The sequence below is a fragment of the Lycium barbarum genome, chromosome 4 (genome assembly GCF_019175385.1).
Source record: "Lycium barbarum isolate Lr01 chromosome 4, ASM1917538v2, whole genome shotgun sequence".
In the NCBI taxonomy this organism is placed as follows: domain Eukaryota; kingdom Viridiplantae; phylum Streptophyta; class Magnoliopsida; order Solanales; family Solanaceae; genus Lycium; species Lycium barbarum.
In genome coordinates, this window is record NC_083340.1 from 145,868,042 (window position 1) to 145,889,585 (window position 21,544).

Sequence of the window (21,544 nt, forward strand, 5' to 3'; positions counted from 1 at the left end):
AGCGATCAAGTCATTCGTTTAAGAGATCGCAAACCCTAACCCATTGTGGAATTGAAGAAGAAAGGTAAGTTTTGGTCTTGTTTTATGTGTTGTGAACATTTTATTCATGTTGTAGTATGTTAATATGGAGGAAATTGGTGAAATATAGTATGTTGGAAGTGGGTTGTGTGATGGGTGTGTTAGCCGTGTGAGGTGTGTGTGTGTGTTGTGTGGTATTGAATTGATGAATTAGTTCCATGTAGCATGTTTGATTGTTGTAGGGTGAAGAAATAAATTAGAATCATCTAAATGTGTATATGGGTGTATGGCCGTGTATATAGCCTCCAATTTGTAGCAAAGGATGAGTTAATATCGCTTGGTGTTTTAGTTGTTGTCATTATGAATTCTAGTTTGGAAATGAAAGTTTAATGTCCAAAAATTGACATGGTAAGTGTGCGGGCTGACTTGGGGAATTTTGTGCAATTAATACAATTTTTATTTTCATGAGAATGGCATTGTTAGAATGGGGATTTTTGGTGCAAATCATGATTCGAAAGTCGGAACGTGTGTTATAGTGAGGTTCTCGGTTTAGGGGCTGTTTTCGGCCAAGTTGGAGAACAATGTGGGATTGTTGGAAATATTATGTAAATTGTTTAAAGTGTTGTTGAATGTTGTTAGCATGAGTTTGGGTTAGTATTTGAATGTATAAGCGATAATGTGGCTTGAATGTAAGCCGTCGAATTAATTATTATGAATGTTGTTGAATGATGAAAAAGAGAGTTATTAATGTAATATGGCCTTTCGGATTGGTTGTTGGAGTTGCTAGGTTGGTTATTGTTGTTGTTGTTGTTGTTGATTTTGGACGAGTTAAATTCTCGGGTTGGCCTATTTACAGGGGAAATGCTGCCGAATTTTCTGTAGAATTTAGAGTTAGTTTGGAATAAATCGCTTAAGTGCCTATGTTTAATATTGGATATTCGTTGGCATATTTGTAGACCTTGGGGAGCCCGAGGCGTAGATTGGGATTTACTTTAGATTGGCTAGCTTGGAGTGCGTACGAGGTATGTAAAGCCCAATCCTTCTTTCTTTTGGCATGCTTTAGTTTTCAATAGGCTAGATTATAAGCCTTGAGGAAAATTCTAAGATTCGAAATCCGAGCATGTTATGATCCTTATACATTCCTTGGCACTCTTATGTATGATTTGGTGAAATATGAACCATTATGCCTTTGAAATAATCGCTTTCCGAACTTTGCATAGAAAGGTTTCACTTTAAGGAATTTCGAAATTCTGGAATGCCATATCCTTCGCATAAAGGCTCGGATTGTTCCAATATTTTTATAGAAGTTGGCATGATGTATAGTGAGTATGTTTTCCATAGGCGGGCCCGACTCGGGTCGATACCCGTCCGTGGGTCCCGCGACTTTCCTTTATGTAATTCGGAGAATTTTTGAAAGAATTTGTTATGACTATTATTTCGATTTTCAAGTATGATCATTTTACTTATGTTTGAGTTCATGACAATGATTTTATGCATATGGCTACTCACGACTCTACTCGTGCATTCTGTTATCTCTTTCGCCGAGTCCCGGGCCGGTTCTGTTGTCGTGCGCACTTGGATATACTCCGGAGTTATGCTGTGTTTATGATTCATCGAGCCACTCGTTAGAGGGCTATGTTCCACTTACATTTGGTGTTATGATGTGTATGGTGTTATGCTGTGTTATGATATGTGACGGGGAATATGGAGATTTGAAACTTTCTGGTGTTATGCTGTGTTATGGCGCCATTGACGGGCGGGCGACCATATTCTTCTGCACCCTATGCATGACTTATATTTTTGAAAATTAAACATTTCGATATAGTGGATTTGTACTTATTTTTTGTGCTACTATTTTGTTTACGTCTCAGATTTGTTTCTGTATCTTCTGCTTTGCACACTCAGTACATATTTCGTACTGACCCCCTTCATTCGGGGGCTGCGTTTCATGCCCGCAGGTACAGACGTACAGTTTGGTGATCCACCAGTCTAGGACACCCTCTTCTGCCGTTTGGAGTGCTCTTCTCATTTCAGAGCATATATTTTGGTATATATTCGTTCGCTGTGTATGTATATATTTGTTCAGGGGTACGGCGGGGCCCTGTCCCGTCATATGTTTCGGTTGGTCTGTTTAGAGGTCTGTAGACGTATTTGTGGGTGTGTGTGCCTACTTTTGTTCAGATGTGTTTGTATGATCCTATTCGCTATAGCAGCCTTGTCGGCTTGCATTTGTATATGTTTTGGGCCGTGGTGCCATTTGGTAGCCTTGTCGGCTTTTGATATTTGTGCCATTTGATAGCCTTGTCGGCTTTTGATATATATATATATATATATGTGTGTGTGTGTGTGTGTGTACACATGGTGGTGTTGAAATGTGTCTGAGATAGTTTGATAAAAATTTTGAGGCAGCGTGTGATATGAGTGCCTATATACGCTATCTGTATGTGATTCGATTTGGATAAGTTCGTTAGGGTGCCCAACTCGGGCACTAGTCACGGCCTACGGGGTTGGGTCGTGACACTCTTCCTCTCCCTATACTGCTCCACCAGTCTCCACACAAGATGAATGGCTTCTGTAGTCGAATGCCCGGCATGAATCCGAACTGGTTCTCTGAAATGGACACGCCTCTCCTCACCCTCATCTCCACCACCCTTTCCCACACTTTCATAGTGTGACTTAGTAGCTTGATACCTCGATAGTTGTTGCAATTTTGAATGTCGCCCTTGTTCTTGTACAAAGGAACCATCGTACTCCACCTCCATTCCTCGGGCATATTCGTCGTCTTAAAAATGACACTAAACAACCCAATCAGCCACTCCAAACCTGCCCTGCCTGCACTCTTCCAAAACTCCCCAGGAATCTCGTCAGGCCCGGTCGCTCTTCCTCTACGCATCCTACGGACAGCTCCCTTAACCTCCTCTACTTTTATACTCCTACAATAACCAAAATCACACCGCCCCTTAGAGTACTCCAAATCACCCAACACAATGTCTCTGTCACCTTCTTCGTTCAAGAGTTTATGGAAGTATGACTGCCATCTCCGTCTAATGAGAGCATCCTCCACCAATACTTTGCCATCTTCGTCCTTGACGCACTTTAATTGATCCAGATCCCGTGCCTTCCTCTCCCTTACCTTGGCTAGCCTAAACAACTTCTTATCCCCGCATTTGTCCTATAGTTCTTCATATAGGCGTTCAAAAGCTGTCGTTTTTGCCGCCAAAATTGCCAACTTCGCTTCCTTTCTCGCAATCTTATACCTTTCCCTATTCGTCCGCTTTTCCTTCTCGTCTTTGCTATCTACCAACTTGGCATACGCCACTTTCTTTGCTTCCACCTTCCCTTGGACTTCGTCATTCCACCACCAGTCCCCTAGGTGCCTACCATGATGACCTCTCGAGACCCTCTGTACATCTCTAGCTGCTTCCCTAATACAGTTGGCCATCCTCTCCCGCATACTGCTCGTGTCCCCCCTACTCTCCCAAGCCCCCATATCATCAACTTCTCCCCCATCTCCTGGGCACTAGACAAAGTCAGACTCCCCCACCTGATCTTCTGCCGGCCATCCACGACCCTCTTTTTCTTCTTCCTCTTAATCTCCAAATCCATCACTAAGAGCTTATGCTGGGTCGTAAGGTTCAAGGATAAACGTATGTAATATTTGAATAATATTTTCAATCAATATTTAATTTTAACATTATATCCTATTAGTGTTTGTATTATATGTCTGAGGATTTCTGAATGGCCAATATTTCTTTTCCGTTGCTGATCTAGCTAAATATGATCAACATTAATCATTTTCGAGAACTTACACCTTTTTTAATTATCTTATAGCCCAAACACATTATTCAATAATATTAATTTAATTTTCTTAATCTATACTCAAGATATAAGTACACACGCAAAGTTTATATTAAAAGCACGTAAAATAGTCATTTATTATTTTCCTGAAATTATTATTTAATTATTTTACCTTATTAAATTCCTTATTTGAACTAATTTATAATATATAAGACTTTAAAGTCAATTAAGTGTTTACCTTACATAAATTCTATCCTATTTGGACTATGTAACCTAACTATATCACCTCCCATATTAATTAATTTTCTTCGTTGACATCAACTAAAATATTTGTTTTCCTTATTTGAAATATATAAAAGCTCCTACTATTTAGGAAGAAATTTTATGTCGCACGGTAACTATGCATCATTAATGCTCTGAAATAGTGAATTAAAGAAGGGATTTTTTTTTTTTTTAATTCTCAATCTCAGATGCCCATGTGATTACTATGGTTGAATAGAATAGGGTCACAAAATTATTAAGTATATAGATTTCTTAAATAAGAAAAATTATTAGTGGTGAAAGAAACTAGAAATTAAGCAAATTCGATTGTAGTATAATGTTAAATGTCAAATTGGTAAATTGCAAATTTAAAGTAACAAGGATGAAATAGTATAAAACAAAATATATTTTAAATTAATTGTCATTATTTTTTTGGTACACTTATTCTAACAAATGAAAACTCTCAATATTCTTCTATATATTAAGTTATTTCACTACTAAATAAATATGAACTATTGACGGAACGTTAAAAGGTAAAATTCATTGCTAATTCTATTTAGCGACGATTAATAACGAATTATAAAAAAAAATAGCTACGAGCAATTTAAGAACTGATTAATGATGAAGTTCGTAGCTACGTCCAATTTTTTCTGTAATGCTTGTTGTCAAATGAGGTACGCATTTTGATTCGCGCGTACAATAAACTAGTACATAATAAGTTTGAATAGTTAATAGGCAAATCTGACTCTTATGCAATATTCTTTTGTCTTGACATTATGTTAAGTTATATTAAAACAACATTTTCATGAGAAGACTTTGATATTAAGAGTTTGCTACTAAGGAGTCGTTTGGACATGATTTGAAATCATGAGATGAAATTATGTTTGGACGTGCAATTTGAATTTCTTAAGTTATATTTTTTCTTATAGGCATAAAAACCCACAAGTTGTGAAAACTATCAAGACTTTCTCAATTCTTATACAATCTTACCAAATGAGCAAGTTCATAACAAAATTAATACTCCCTCCGGATTAAAAAGAGTGTCCACTTAACCTTTTTTTTTCTTAGGTCAAAAAGAGTGTCCACTTATCAAATCAAGAAAAGAATTAACATTATCTTTCCAAATTTGCTCCTATTAAGTGCTAAGTGATCAACTCCCAATACCTATTTAGTTAGGGGCAGTTTAGTCAAATTACATATTGTTGTCTAGGAGTTAGTATTTTCTTAAGGGATGTGCAAATGGCTCAGTGGACACTCTTTTTTATCCGGAAGGAGTACGCTACTAGAAGACCTTTCTAAAAAAATATAACATCAATTGATCAAACTTTAGATCAATAAAAAGGAAAATTTAACATGAATAGTAATTTAAGTACTCCTTAATATAATCTTCCCATATAGTAGGAACATAAATAATGGTTGGTAGAAGTTAATGAGGTTGATGAGAGTAATTGTTAAGAATATCTACCAACTTATGGGTCTTTTTTACAAAATATAAACTTATGAGTCAAGTTTTACATTTAAAAATTTTAAAATCATGATTCGAAATCCCAAATCATGCCTTTTTGGATGATTTGGGATTTAGATGAAATCATGAGACGAAATTGCATGTCCAAACACTGATTTCATCTTATAACTTGAAATCATGACATGAAATCGCATGTCCAAACGCCTACTAAATATATATGCATCAAAAGATGATTGTACTTTGCTTGTGCTTGGTTGAATGTATTTTTATTTAGCAAACATTATTAGCGTGCTTTGAGAGTTTCTCAATTTTATATCAAAACATGTGCATGGAATTTAAAAGTTCTTAATTTTATATCTTCAAAAACAATGATAACACAAACATTTTACCATAGTTAGTCCCTTTATTTTCACAATACTATTATAAAGGACACATATTTGTCAAATCATAATTTTTTTAACACGAATGAAAATAGGCGAAACGAGTCGTTATAAAGAGATAAAAATAAGAGAGGTAAACATAATATTTAAATCACAAGGGAAGTTAGTAAGCAAAACTAGAGGGGTGATCTCTGAAATCATTCTTAAAAAAACACTTTTATTTTTTGACTCCAAACTTTAATACTCTGGCTTCAAAACACTTTACTTTAAGTTCGAGAATAATTAGTAGGCATTTGACCATACGATTTGAAAGCCCGATTTCAAATCAACGTTTGTTTATGAAATTTGCGCAAAATTTTAATTTCGACTTTATATCATGATTTATCTCAAATGTTGTGCTAGCTGTTGGTGGACAATTAGACCTCAATTTCCATTAGTATTTTCCCTTTTTCTTTTGGGCGGAGAAGTATCCGCTATATATCTGCGAGAGTGAGATTTTCTTTCAAACCATGTTTGAGTTTAATGACATGTCCTTTTAGCGTAAAGACTCCTAAAATTACTTGACTTCTAAGAAAAAAATGTTTAGTTTTACATTTTTGTACATTATATTAAAGAGATATTTTAGCTTTTAAAGGGCATAAAAGTCGTTTAATATTTCGAGGAAATTTTGATCCATCAACATTTAGCGTAAATTATTCGTGCTTTTAATATATGTAGATAGATAGATGAATGAATTATTTGACTATAAATTTTCAATAGAGTATACATTATACAAAGAGATTTGCAAGAATTACAGAGTACTATTGCAGATATTTATCTATTTATTAACTTTTAGTATATGTAACTAAGGAGTTTTCACGTAATATAGTTTACTAACATTTATGTTTCATTATTCACAATAGATTAAAGTGAATAAAATCTATGTATAAATATGTTCTCGTGTGAAATCCTTGTGAACAAAACAATATTTTGAGTCCATTTGAAGTGATGGATCTCGGCCAAATAGTATTGTTCGGTACTCGGTTATAAAACAAAAAAAAAAGAAAAAGCAGACCGGAACAGTTTGATTCTTTAAACAAGCAGATTTTGGCTTTTTTTAGCACCCTAATTCTCTTGTTGGCTTTGATACCTGGAAAAAGAAAGTTCCAAGTCAAAAGTTTTTTTTTTTTTTTTTGCTGCTTTCGTCCGACGTTCAATACCTGCATTGGGTTCGACTAATTTGAATTCGCTCATCGTAAGGTCTATTTAAGGGGGAAAACGCACCCTAGCAGTATTTTTTTTACACTAAGTCCTCAGACTGAAGCCTGAAACCTCTAATTAAGGACGACAGGATCATATCCATCCCAGCACAGTCCTTCTTAATCCTGGTCAAAAGTTAGGTGCTTAAATTGGAAAGGTGCCTAAATTTGCGTTATAATCCTATTACCTTCATCATTAATTCCACCAACGTTTTAATACCTTTTACCTAAAACTCCAAAACTAAATCTCCCAAAATTGTAAATAAAATCAGGATTATTCCAATCTAATAACAATGGAAATTTTGGACCTTCAATTTCAGGTACCAAAGAATATTTGCTGGAAAAAAAAAAAAAGAAGCACAGATCTCTCCTTACAACTTACAATTTATTATGCAAACTTTCATTAACTTAAACAAGAAAAAAAAACTAAAATATACGCATTTACAAGGAATCGAATCTTTTTATCAACACGGAATGTCAGAAATTCCCTTTCATGAGGTCAACTATCTTAAAGATGCCCACTTTATTTTTTTCTCTTACATTGTGTACTATTTTGGAAAAGAATAGAATCAACACGTACAGGTTAAAGTATAAAAAAAGAATTATCCTATTGTTCAAAGCAAATCAGGTAAATGAATTTTGTTTGATACCGAACAAGCTTTTTGCTATAAAGGGTCGTTTGTTAGGGATTAGAAAAAGAATAATTCTATATAAAATTCGCATATAATTTTATTCGGACCCTGTATATGTATTAATAGATTACTAAATAATATTTTATAAATATTTGATCATGAACTCATTTACAATTGTATATTAACTTGAAATCATCGTAAAAACCTATAAACTTGAGGAGGGTGTGGTGTAAACAGATCTTATCCCTATCCTTGTAGCTAGAGAAGTTATTTCCAATAGACATCGGCTAAAAAACAACGTGTAATTAGCCGTACATAAAATTTCATACCATTCTTATACATAAAATTTTGATGGTAATGTTTAAGCCTTGATCGAGATATACACATTTCATACGTTTTTCATACATAAAATTTGAGCGAACTTTTTAAGCTTTGAGCAAGATATACACATTTCATACACAAAAATTTGAGCGATTATTTTAAGTCTCGAATGTGATATCAAAGTTGTATACAATGTTGTTGTAGTTGTATTAATTTTACAGAAATCTAACATGAACTTTATATACGAAAATGTAAGCGAAATTTTTAGACTTGAGTGAGATACAAATTTCATATTGTTTTCATACACACAATTTTGATCGGATTTTTTAAGCCTTGAACGAGATATACACATTTCATATACTAAATTTTGAGCGAACTTTTTAAGTCTTGAGTGAGATATACACATTTCATACAACTTTCATACATAAATTTTTTAGCGAAAAAAAAAATTAATTTTTTTAAAGCATGTTTTGTATAGGGTTTGTAATGTTATGTTTTGTAAATATAAAACTATCGTCATGTTTCGTAAATATTTTTCCTTAAGATGTATATATACGTAGTTGTCCCTTTAATCTTTTGATTTGTGTAGAGAGTGGGAGAGACCCAATTAATCTCTCCTCTCTCAATTTTGTGTTTATTTCAAAGAGTTTTTTTTTTTTCAATGGCAAAATAGAGAGGTGAGTTGGGATGGAATTATAGAGGGGATGCCTTTAAATTGTTTCTAATTATATATATATATAAAAAAAAATTATGTGAACCTATTTTTTTATTAGTCCATGCTAAAAAGAATGATCCCTTTTTATATTTGAAAATAATTTATAGCTACACAAAATATATGTGACTCATTTAACACCACAAGTATAAAAGTCTTCTCTTGTTTCTTAAATTTCGTGTTCAATCAAATGAGTTCACATAAATTAAAATCGAGGGATACTCTTTTTGGAACGGAGGGATATTGGGACGGACTTATTATTATTTTATGCACGATAAATATGAAATATAAATATATATTAGCAATATGAATATTAAATCATTTTAAGTAATTTACTTCTTGTGAGCGTGTCAAGTTAAATATAAACAACTAAAAAAAACGAAGGAGCAATGTTTATAATATTTTTGCTATAACAATTAGCGTTTGGTTGGCTTATCTGACTTGTCAAAATGGATAATAACCTATTTGGCCACGCTTATTTTTTCAATAAGTATTTATTTTAAAAAAGCAAGGTATTTGATCAAGCTTTTGAGAATAATAAAAATAATTTTTCAGAAGCTAAAAAATAGTTTTTGTCTATAAATACCTTTTTGAAAAGCATTTTTGATAAAAATATATTTCGAAACACTTTTTAAAAGCTTAGTTAAATACTAATTATTGCTCAAAAATATTTTTTAAATTAATTAGTCAAATACGAATTATTTTGCCACAAATACTTAAAAACGAAGAAGCTAATTTTAAAAACTTAACCAAATAAGCGAAGCTATTATAGCCCAAAGTTTCATTAATTGACCGCTTGGAAATCAAAGCCAAGTTTATAACTACAGCCTACAGAAAATAGAGTCCATTTAACATCTTAAATTCTTTACTTTTTCTTTGTGGGGTTTTTCAAGAATTGTGTAGAGAGAAGGAGAGACCCAATTAATCTCTCCTCTCTCAATTTTTTGTGTTTGTTTCAATTTTTTTTTTTTTTTTTTGTGTGTTTTAAATGGCAAAAGAAAAAGATGAATTTTGGGATGGTGTTATAGAAGGGATGCCTTTATTTGCTAAAGAACTAATAGCTGGTGGTGTTGCTGGTGGCTTTGCGAAATCTGCTGTTGCCCCTTTTGAACGTATCAAGATCTTGTTTCAGGTATTAATTCATTGCAATTTTTTTTTTTGTTGATTTTTATGATTAATTGTGGTTTTGGGGTTGAAAGTTTTGACTTTTTGGTTTATGGGTGATTTTTTTCTTGGTCTTTTGTGGTGGGAATTTGATGATTGATTTGTAGTGAATTTGGTTTTAGAAGTGTCATAAGTTACAGGGAAATATTTGGTTATCTTATTTATTTATAGTAGTTAATGCTCTGGACTGTTCTACCGTGACTTTATCGCTTTTGTTATTCCTTGTTTTTATATTGTTTTCGATATGCTTGACCCTATCTGACCTTTTGTCTTGTTTCCCCTCTTGAGCCGAGGGTCTTTCGGAAACAGCCGCCCTATCTTTCAAGGTGGGGGTTAGGTTTGCATACACTCTACCCTTCCCAGACCACACATGGTGGGATTATATTGGGCTTGTTGTTGTTGTTGTTGTTGAATTGAATGTGGAGCACTAAAAAAAAGCTGGAATTAGCTATGAACTTCGTTGCTAAATTGCTTGTAGATAATCCGTAGCTAAATAAAGATTAGTGATGGAATTTTTTGTTTAGCTACAGGATTTGTCCGTGCTAATTCCTATTATTTTTAGTAGTGGAGGATGATTAACTACTTAAATGGAAATAATTGCAGTAGTTGGCAAGTTCCAAAGTGTATTTTTCTCAGAATTTGATATTTGTTTATGTTCTTGAGAAAGAGAGGGAGATTTGAGGAGCTTAGTTAGCATCTATTATTACCGAGGGGAAGCCAAGATTTGAAGCTTATGGGTTTGGGATTCTAGTCTAAATAAACTTTCTGGGTTCTAAATAAATAATTTGTACATATTCAATAGATTGTTTAAGACAAATATAGGGTATGGACCAAAGCTACTGTGTTTGGATCAACCCGTAATTCGTATTCTAGCTCTGCCCTTGCGTTTATAAGAGCATCAACCAATCTCAGTTGTGAAGTACTATGATTTATGCTATAGAACTTTTGCATGTCCATAAGAATTTGTGCCAGATGGAACCCGAACGAGTACCTGAGGTGGCATAAACCTGTCTGCCTGACCTTTCACTACACATTGTTTAGCTGTGAATATGTGGTTTGCGCGTAGAATCATTCCGATCAAGCTGAAAAAAGTCAGCCCTATATCCGTTATTAGCAAAGCGCTAATACCCTAGCTATAATAAGGGGCCCTTTCTTGCTCGAGAGCGTGTTTTCAAATTGCAGCTAGGGGACCCCTTTTCTTTCTCACTTGTTAGTCATTTGGAGGTTTACAGAGTGATTGCTAAGTTGTGTATATCACTTGAGAAATTGCTATTTATTTATGATAATTCTTACTTAAGGACAGAGACAAAATACTGAAGATTCATAGAAGCATATCAATTAAATGGGGATTAAGGTGTAGTTAATTGATATTTCTTATTTAAAAATGCATGTGATCAACTAGTTTTACTTTGATTGCCATTTACCGGAATGTATTTAGTTTGATCTGTAAGAGCACAAAGAGAAGGAAAAATTGCTTGAAACTCGAGGAATGAATGCTGGATGTGGCAGTACCAGCAAAAATTTCTTTTTACTTTTTTGTTCCTTTATTTTGCGTTCTTTTCTATTTTCCTCATACAAGCATTAGAGATACGTTTGTTTTTTGTTCGACAGTTGTTAGTTAGACCTACCAAAATAAGGCTTCGAAATGTGCCCAATAATTTGCACGCTTTATGCTGCTGATATCATCAGTGGCAGAGCCAAAATTTTCCCTAAGGAATCCAAAATATAAAGAAGTAAACATACGAAGCAGCCAAGGGGATTCAACTGTATATACATAAAAAATGATTTTGACCTTGTAGAAACAACGTAAATTTTGACGAGCCCCCTTTCGGTGCCCTAGCTCGGTCCATGACTGATATTACAAAGTCGAAGAATAATATGGATAGTGAGGATGAGTTCTAGAATCTAGAAAAATTTGGTGCTTTTGTATATTAAAATGCAGAACATGCTATGAAGAGTAAGCATGAATTCTTGAATCTAGGAAAAAGTTGAATTCCTTATATTTAATTTTCTTTTCCTTAGACCAGACAAACTGAATTTCGGAGTTTGGGGCTGTTAGGATCCTTTACAAAGATTGCCAGGACAGAAGGACCTCTTGGGTTTTTCAGGTGGGGAATGCAACATTTTTTTCCTCGATTTTAACTTTTCAGATGAATTTGTCTTTAAGTTAACATGTATTTTTTGGTGGAACTCCTCTTCAGGGGAAATGGAGCTAGTGTTGCTCGCATTGTCCCTTATGCAGCACTGCACTACATGGCCTATGAAGAGTATCGCCGTTGGATTATAGATGGAATTCCCGGAGTTGGGAAGGGTCCCACTCTCGATCTCGTAGCAGGATCATTTGCTGGTGGGACAGCTGTGCTTTTTACTTATCCACTTGATTTAGTTCGAACTAAATTGGCTTACCAGGTGAGAAGCATAAAGGCATATTGTTTGAATTTTTTTTTTCTCCATCTGAAAGCACTTTGTATTACACAACATCCCTCTATCACATCTATGTGAAAGCAGAGCAGATGTCGGCATCTTGATTAGGAGAGAATGACAAAAATGGTCCCTTAATTTTGGGAGCAGGTTCAAAATAGTCCCTCAAGTATGCTCTGCACAGTTTTGGTCTTTTGAGTTTGCCAAAAAGTTAACACTTTTGGTCTCCATCAAATATTTAACAAACTTCGTCTATAAGTTTTTGACAGAAACTGTGGAAAAAAATTTTAATCAAAAAACTAGGGAAGTTCATGAGATCCTAGAAACTGCAACACAGAAAACTATATTAGACACCAAAAAGTATACAAAAATGGCAGAAATTGCAAAAAATTAACGTCCAAATGTGAGTTTCCGCTATTTTCTTTTTTGTCACAATTCCAGTCAAATCTAACACACAAAGTTCGTTAAATATTTGACGAAGACCAAAAGTGTTAACTTTTGGCAAACTTGGATCAAAACTGTTCAGAGCATACTTTATTGACTATTTTCTCTCTTGATTAGCTCCAGCTTCTTCCAAGCTTAGCTTTGTTACTCTAATGAAACTAAGTTGAATTCACTTTACTGTTCCTTGAGTAATTGAAGACTGATTCACATATGATCAGCTAGGTAGTTGGATCCCAAAAGTTGAATATACAAGGGCTTGTTACTAGTGAACAAGTTTACAAAGGAATAAAGGATTGTTTTTCAAAGACATACAAGGAGGCTGGAATAAAAGGCCTATACCGTGGAGTTGGTATGACGTGCTTTGTCCTTCGATGCTTGTATTTACTGTTATTGGCAAGTTTTCTTAAGTAATTCGCATGTTGCTTTCCAGCTCCATCACTCTATGGAATCTTTCCATATGCCGGGCTGAAATTTTACTTCTATGAGAAAATGAAGAGCCATGTCCCCCAGGAGCGCAAGAAGGACATCACCATAAAACTAGCATGTGGATCTGTTGCAGGGCTTCTAGGTCAAACTTTTACTTATCCTCTAGATGTTGTCAGGCGGCAAATGCAGGTAATTTTAGTGAGATTCCATAAGCCGAAGATCTTTTCTTTTCGGAGAATAACACTTTTGGTCCCTTAGTTATTAGTAAATTATAATCTTGGTCCTCACATCTGACCTTCAATTAATTAAAATTTGTGTTTTTGGTCTCTTTACGTAGAAAAAATGTTATATTTAGACCATTTTTTGAAGTATATTACACTCGATTATAGAGTAACAGAACAAGTTTAACATAACACCTGCATTAATTAAACTGTGGAACGGTTAATAATTCTGAAAAATAGTGAATATATAGGGAAAGGGATCAAAAGTGCACATTTGAAGTAATTGGAGGTTAAATATGTTTAGTCAGATATAACAAGGACTAAAATTAGAATTTAGCAATAACTTAAGGACCAAAAATGCTATTAACCTTTTCTTTTTGGTAAAACTTGCTGTTGGAATAACAATTAGATGAACATTTCAGGTCCAGCGACTCTCAGCATCTAACAGCCACGAAATGAAAGGAACAGTTGATACTCTTGTTATGATTGTCCGGACACATGGATGGAAACAACTATTTTCCGGGCTTAGCCTCAACTATCTGAAGGTAAGAAACAGCCTGCACATAGACTGACCCTTATTGCCCTTTGGAGTTAGTTGCCTGAATGGTCACTCAACTTATAGTAATTGGCCACCAAATTTCACTTACCTTCTTTTGTCTTCCAAAGGTCTCATCTAATTTTGTCTAGTTAGCCTCAATGGTCATTTTAGCCGAAAGTACAACTATTTAATGACGAGGCTGCTACAAGTTTTTAGAAAAAAATATATTAAAAAATTTAAATTTAGTACTTGGATTTATTTAGGATTCAACCCACCCTAAACTCGACCCGACCCACTAAAAAGTTTGGGTGCCTATTTAGAGTTTATGCAAGTCATGTAAGTAGTACCAATCGTACAATTCAAACTAAATCTTTGAATCTAAAGCGTAAAGGTCCAAATGTATCCAACAATTTCCATATGACACCTCAATGGATTGCAAGGAAGTTTTTTAATAATTTCGGATCTGATCCATCTTGGAAGAGCTGGCTTGGCTCGGGTCAGAGATTGGGTCGGTTTTAGAGTAGAGTTGGGTCCTAAGAAATTCATGTATCGGTTTTAATAATTTTAAATATTTTTTTCTAAGTTAAATAGGTATCGAAAATTGTATTTCCGGCTAAAATGATGACCATTGAAGCTAACTAGACAAAGTTAGATGACTTTTGGAAGATAAAAGAAGAATAAGTGACTTCGAGGGCCAATTATATAAGTTGAGTGACCATTCAGGCAACAAGCTCTTGCCTTTTGTATCTATTATTGTAACTGATCACTATACTATGAAAATTAGGTTGTACCATCCGTTGCAATCGGGTTTACTGTTTACGATTTGATGAAAGCATATCTGAGAGTACCATCACGAGATGATGCTGTTGTAGAAGTTGTCGCTAGTAGCAGAAATCGTCAACCATCCTCCCTGCACTCTTAACAATCTTCTTCAGGCTCAGAGATTGTCAAGTTTGATTTCGGGAAACTGGCCATCTTTAGAGCTGCTAAAGTTTGTATATTTCCATTCTTTAACATAGGCATAATTCTTCTTTACAATAAGTTGTGTTTATTCAGCAAGCAATCAGATGATACTGCCTAATCCCAAATTAGTTGGGGTTGGCTATAAATCCACTGTATTAATTCATCTGTATACGAGGTTACACTGCAAAAATGTATATTAAGAAAAACTTGATGTAAACTAATGCCTCATTCTGGCATCTTATACATTGATTACAAGTTTAATGACCCGAACGTGTGAGTTATGAAGAATAGCACATATTTATGTGCTGGACTGGTGGTATATATTTATGTTTTTAAGTGTCTGTTCTTAAGCAGATCTGAGTTCTCGATGAAGTGTTACTACATGTCATTGTTTAAGTACGAAACTCTTTAGTGCTCGATGATAATAAAACGTGTTCCATATGCAAAGGCAATAGCATAGAAGTGGAGAAATCAGCAATTGCAAGTGTTTTCTCTGGCAGATTGATCATATACTAATGTACAGTCAAATACCATTTAGTTACATTTGGTGAACTCTACTATGAAATATGTAGGAATTGCTTAAATCTTGACAGATGGACTTCACCATTAGTCTTTGCAGTGGCATTACCATCTCTAAGATGACAAAACTACTTATTTTCTTTGAATCGACTCTCAATAATCCGACATGATTTTAGTCTTTTTCTTTTTTGGTAGTGAAAAGATATTGTTATCACCCCAAAAAGGAGTATTTTCCAGTATGATTATGAAATCGCTTATATTGATAGCTAAGTGGGTGCTTGGTGCGGAGGAAAATATTTTCCTAAATTACATATAAATATTTTTGGAACAGTATTTTTTTTTTCTTACCTACCCTCAAAAATCAGAAAATCACTTTTTTTTTTTTAACAAAATGTCAAATTCCTTAAAATAATTTAAAAAATGACTTCCCGGTAGAAGTAGAGAAAACAAATTTCATATCACTTCTCCCCATCTCCCAACACACCATCCAACTATCTCCACCCATCAGAGCCCCCACTCCCGTATCCCCACTTCATCCCTCATAGTGTTTGCCAGATTGTATATAATGTTTTTGGGATAGTAAAGTTTGCTTGCTTACCAAATAAGTAAGTAATAAAACCACTTATTTTGCAAGAAAACATTTTCCTTCCCGCCAAACACATCCTTTGTCCACAATCAGTGCCAACACATAAGAACAAATGGTAGGGGGACAACAATCAGAGCTTGTTTGGATGGTTGTTTTGTGTTGTTAGTTTAAATTAAAAGTTTGTTTTGATTATTACTTTAATTTTACTGTATCATATCATTAAATCTATCATTACGTAACACCGAAAAATTTCATTTTATGTAACGACCGATTTGGTGTTATCATGTCATTACCTTATTTATTTTTTCTCATTTTATCTTTACTTATTATCTAATAATCATATTTTATCTTTTATAATACTTTTCCATGCTAGCTATATATTATACCCCTACTTGTTGATGTCTAACATTATATAATTATGAAAAACCACACGATCTATCCAAACGTTATATTGGTCAAAACAATAGAATACAACACAATATATTAATACTTAGCATTATGAAGCAATACATAACAACCATCATTGTTGTGAAGAATTGACACATTGTTTCCAATAACTGCAGTTTCGCCAACAACTACTCCCGTTGCATGCTCAAAAGATTTTGGCAGTAGGATGAATGTCAACTGCAAAAACATGAGAGTCCAAAGCTGATGCCTGAAACGAAACCGAAAAGAAAAGGCGAGGCGAGAGGCGATGAAGCGAGCGCCTTAGCTGAGAAAAGGCGAGAATGTAGGGTTCATTTTATAAGCTCTTGTAAAACATAACTTGCTGCATTTTCTCTTCATCTTTGACTGCTGCTACCTGCTACTCTACTGCTGCTCTTCTTCTCTTCATCTTTGACTGCTGCTACCTGCTACTCTACTGCTGCTCTTCTTCTCTTCATTTATCTTTGACTGCTGCTACCTGCTACTCTACTGCTGCTCCTCTTCTCTTCATCTTTGATTGCTGCTACCTGCTACTCTACTGCTGCTCTTCTTCAAGGTAAACTTCTTATCTCTTCTTTTTTTATCTGTTTTTCTCTGCTGCTTCTTCACTGGTGGGGCTGGGCTTGCTTCTTTTTTCTCTTCTTCTTTTCCATTTTTTCAGTTCTTCCACTTGCTGCACTTTTTTTGTCTGTTTTGTAATTTTGTTAGCCTCTTTTTTTTTTTTTTTTTTTGTAATTTTGTTGAGATGGATGTGTGGGCGCCACTAGTGACAGAATTAGGAATGAGGCTATTCGGGACAAGATGGGAGTGGCCTCGGTGGAAGACAAGATGCGGGAAGCGAGATTGAGATGATTTGGGCATGTGAAGAGGAGAGACACGGATGATTCAGTGCGGAGTTGTGAGAGGTTGGCCGTGAATGGTTTCAGAAGAGGTAAGGGTAGGCCGAAGAAATATTGGGGAGAGGTGATTAGACTGGACATAGCGCAGTTACAGCTTAGCGAGGACATGACCTTAGATAGGAGGGTGTGGAGGACCCACATTAGGATAGAAAGCTAGTAGATAATCTCGTTATCCTTCCTTATTAGTAGGCGCATTATCGCAGTATAATTTCTTGTGCTCTGATTTCTGCTATTATCTGTTATTCCCTGTATTTTTATTATTCTATCTTATCTGTGTCGCTTTCATTATTTGCATATACATATCGCTTTGAATTTCTTAACCTTATCTGACCTCTTTTTATACTTTTTATTGAGCCGAGGGTCTTTTGGAAACAGCCGTCTTACCTTGGTAGGAGTAAGGTCTGCGTACACTCTACCCTTCCCAGACCCCACGGTGTGGGATCCCACTGGGTTGTTGTTGTTGTTGTTGTTTCTGCTCTTCTTCATTTCTTTGTTTTTCCTCTGCTGCTACTCAACTGCTGGGGCTGGGGTTATTCTTTTTTCTCGTCATCTTTTCTATTTTTGTCAAATCTTCGACTTGCTGCACTTTTCTTCTCTGTTCTGTTAGTATTTTTTACTCTGTTTTGTAATTTTGTTGGTTTTTTTTTTTTTTTTTAATCTTTTGTTCTTCTTCTTTTCTATGTTCTGTTACTCCCTCTTTTCTAATTTATGTCATACTTTTCGCTTACTAAGATTCAAACTGCATGAACTTTGAGCAATATTTTAAAATGTACTTTTTTACCAAATTTGATATGAGAAAAGTTGCAACTTATAGTACTTTTTATGTAGTTTTCCAATATATAAATTTTAATCTTAAAATATTGAGTTAATCTAATCCCATTTAGCTTCAAGTTTAGTCAAATTGACTCTCGAAAAGCGAAAAGTATCACATAATTGGGACGAGAGGAGTAGTTTTTATCTATTATTTTGCTGTAGCCTGTAGCTGAAAATATATATTTTTTTTTGTTGGGATTGTAGTAAAATATTGTAGTTTTTTATTCAATGGCATCAAGCCAAAAAAGAGATGCATCTTGGGCTTATGGAACTGCAATGAGCCATGGAGGATCCATGGTTAATCTTGTTGATGAAAATGATGATATGGATGAGAATGACACTGAAGAAGCCAATGATATATCAATGGGGCCTCCCTCAAAATCTCATAGAAAGTCTTCAACTAGTGACATTGGATCATCCACTGCTAGGACCGTTAAAGGTCCTCTCAATCTTTATATCCCTCAAAAACCAAATGAAAAAAAGAGAAAAGGTGAAGCTATTGATTTAAATTCTGCCAAGAAGATTAGAAGGGAGCGCGCTATAGCTGCTTTTGCAAGATGGATATATGACGTAGTGCTCCCTTTCAATAGTGTCAATTACACCGACAATTTTGGTGAATTCATTAAGGCAGTAGGCCAATATGGTCAAGGAATGAAGCGCCCCACCTATCATGAAGTAAAAGTTCCTTATCTTAAAAAAGAGTTGGAGGAGACAAACAAGATTATTGAGGAGCATAAGGTGCAATGGCAAAGATATGGATGTTCCATTATGATGGATAAATGGATCGCAAAAAATGGGAAAATGATGATTAATGTTTTGGTGAATTCTCTAAATGGTAGTGTGTTTCTTGAGTCCTATGATGCTAGTGTCTCTTCTACCGATTCCACCAAAATGTTTAACTTGTTTGAGAAGACTATATTGAAAATTGGAAAGGACAATGTTATACAAGTTGTTACGGATAACACAAGTGAGAATGTTAAAGTGGGTCACATGTTGAAAGGAGTGTTCCCGCACATTTTTTGGACTCCATGTGTTGCGCAATGTATCAATATGATGTTTGGCGACATTTTCAAGGAAGCCCCATATTCTACAGGTGAACAAGTGGTTCTAGTTTTTTTTTTAATATCTTTAAGCCTTTAACCTTCGTGTTGTTTTTTAGACTTATTAACTATTAAATTCTTTTTCTACAGTTTTTGCTAAGGCTGTTAGGATACACTCTTATATTAGTCAGAGGCCATTGTTGTTGAACATGATGAGGAGATACACAAACCAAAGAAATTTGATGAAACCTGCCAAGACAAGATTCACAACAACTTTCTTGACTTTGCGTAGTTTTTACTTGCAAAAGAATAACTTGAGAACCTTATTCATGTCAACTGAATGGAAAGAGAGTAGATTTGCAAAGGAAGTTCTTGGGCAAGAAGTTGCGACATTTGTTATTTCTCCATTGTTTTGGAATGACATTGTTCAAGCACTTAAAGTTTGTGGTCCTTTGATTACTGTACTTCGTTTGGTGGATGGGGAGGAAGGATCACCAATGGGCTACATTTATGAAGCCATGGATAGAGCCAAAGAAGCTATTGAAAAATCATTTAACGGGGAAGTGAGAAAATATGAGAAAGTTTTTGAGATCATTGATACAAGGTGGACGGATCACCTTGATAAACCTTTGCATGCAGCAGGACATCTTTTGAACCCGGGGCTCTTTTATACAAAAAACGAGAGGAAGACTTTAAATAAACAAGTGTGGGCGGGATATCATGCATGTGTTGAGAGGTTGGTCCCAGATGTTGATTTGCAAGACAAAATAGGGGAGGAGCTTGGTGTATATATGAAAGCAGATAGAACATTTGGATATGATATGGCCATTAGAGCCAGAACCAGAATATCACCAGGTAAGCAAGTTGTTTCAATTGTCTTTAGAGCTTTAACTTTTTAGTTATCAACTTTAAAAATAATTCTATTACAGTTGAGTGGTGGATGCTATTTGGTCATAGAGTTCCAAACTTGCAAGAATTTGCTATTAGAGTTCAAATTTCAACTTGTAGCTCATTCAGATGCGAGAGAAATTGGAGCGTGTATGAACATGTGAGAAGCTATAATACATTATTACTAAATTAAGTTGTATCTCAATTGTCCTAAGTACTCATATTAATTACTTTCTACAAATTACGTGCAGATTAATACTAAGAAGAGGAATAAGCTTGAGCTAAAGCGTCTCAACGATCTAGTGTTTGTTAAATATAATAGAACACTGATACGTCGTTACAAAGCTCACAATACCATTGATCCAATTATGTTGGATAATATTGATGAGGCAAATAAATGGTTAATTGAAGTCCCCCATAATCATGAAAATGTAATATATGAAGGAGAAGATCTCACTCAGGGTCATGTTGCTATGGCAAGTGGAGTTGAGGAGAATATTTATGGTTTTAGGGGGAGTACTTCAAGGAGCAAGGAAAGAGTCGCTACAAGTTCAAGTGGAACCCTGGCAAGTGAAGTTGAGGAGAATATTTATGATGAAGAAGATGATGACCAATATAGTGAAGACGTGTTGACACTTCAAGAGTTTGCAATTGTTGAAGAAGAATAGGTGTTGCTCCCTTTGTGATTTGGTTTTGAATTTTCTTAATATGTTATGAGAATTATTTACTATCGGTGTTGCATAATGTGCTTATGTGGGTTTAAATAGCCTTGAGACCTCCACCTTAATAGCTAGCTTTTGGAATGTGAGGTGTTACAAATTGTATCATGAGCCACTCACCGCCCTTCGTGCCTGTCGTACCTTGGATGGTGACACACGGATTCGGAGCTTGGTGGTTTGTTATGTCCCACATCGTTTGTTATGTCTCACATCGGTGGGCATAATGTGCTTATGTGGGTTTAAATAGTCTTGGGCTCTCCCACCTTAATAATTAGCTTTTTGGGGTGTGAGTTAGGTCCAAGATTGTTACAAGCAGTTCTAGTATCTATTATTTACTTTTGGGGTTATGATTGTAAAAATTTCTTCTATTGAGACTAGATGGATGATAGTATATCTATGGCAAGGCAACGGCTCAAGTAAGATCAAACTTATTATCTGTGAAGGATATAGTTCTGGATCTCTTCAATCTCCTCCATCAAAGAATTTTTGCCCTGCTGGAATTGAAATCTTATTCAAAGAGAAAGATCTCAAATATCTTGAAGTTTCTTTTTATATATTATATGGATGACCGATCTGCAAGGATCATAAAATCAACTTGAGAAGTACTGCTAATGCATAGTCAAAGTCTTCCTTGCTTGCCTAACATCCACTC

General features: G+C 34.9%; 2 protein-coding genes across 3 annotated transcripts; both read left to right on the forward strand.

Moving 5' to 3' along the window:
• Positions 1-9,628: 9,628 nt before the first annotated feature.
• On the forward strand, positions 9,629-15,268 carry LOC132636861 (mitochondrial carrier protein CoAc2). Its single transcript, XM_060353916.1, has 7 exons — positions 9,629-9,957; positions 12,012-12,097; positions 12,191-12,398; positions 13,077-13,203; positions 13,285-13,469; positions 13,924-14,046; positions 14,824-15,268. Exons 1-7 carry the CDS (start codon positions 9,814-9,816, stop codon positions 14,959-14,961), a joined length of 1,011 nt encoding a protein of 336 aa, XP_060209899.1. The 5' UTR covers positions 9,629-9,813; the 3' UTR covers positions 14,962-15,268.
• A 1,273-nt stretch (positions 15,269-16,541) lies between these two features.
• On the forward strand, positions 16,542-21,337 carry LOC132636862 (uncharacterized). Of its 2 annotated transcripts, XM_060353918.1 has the most exons (5): positions 16,542-17,089; positions 18,450-19,338; positions 19,436-20,140; positions 20,215-20,333; positions 20,425-21,337. In XM_060353918.1, exons 2-5 carry the CDS (start codon positions 18,474-18,476, stop codon positions 20,839-20,841), a joined length of 2,106 nt encoding a protein of 701 aa, XP_060209901.1. In that variant the 5' UTR covers positions 16,542-17,089; positions 18,450-18,473; the 3' UTR covers positions 20,842-21,337. The 2 variants fall into 2 exon arrangements, with proteins under 2 accessions (XP_060209901.1, XP_060209900.1); XM_060353917.1 differs by having other exon boundaries at positions 16,542-19,338.
• Positions 21,338-21,544: the final 207 nt, after the last annotated feature.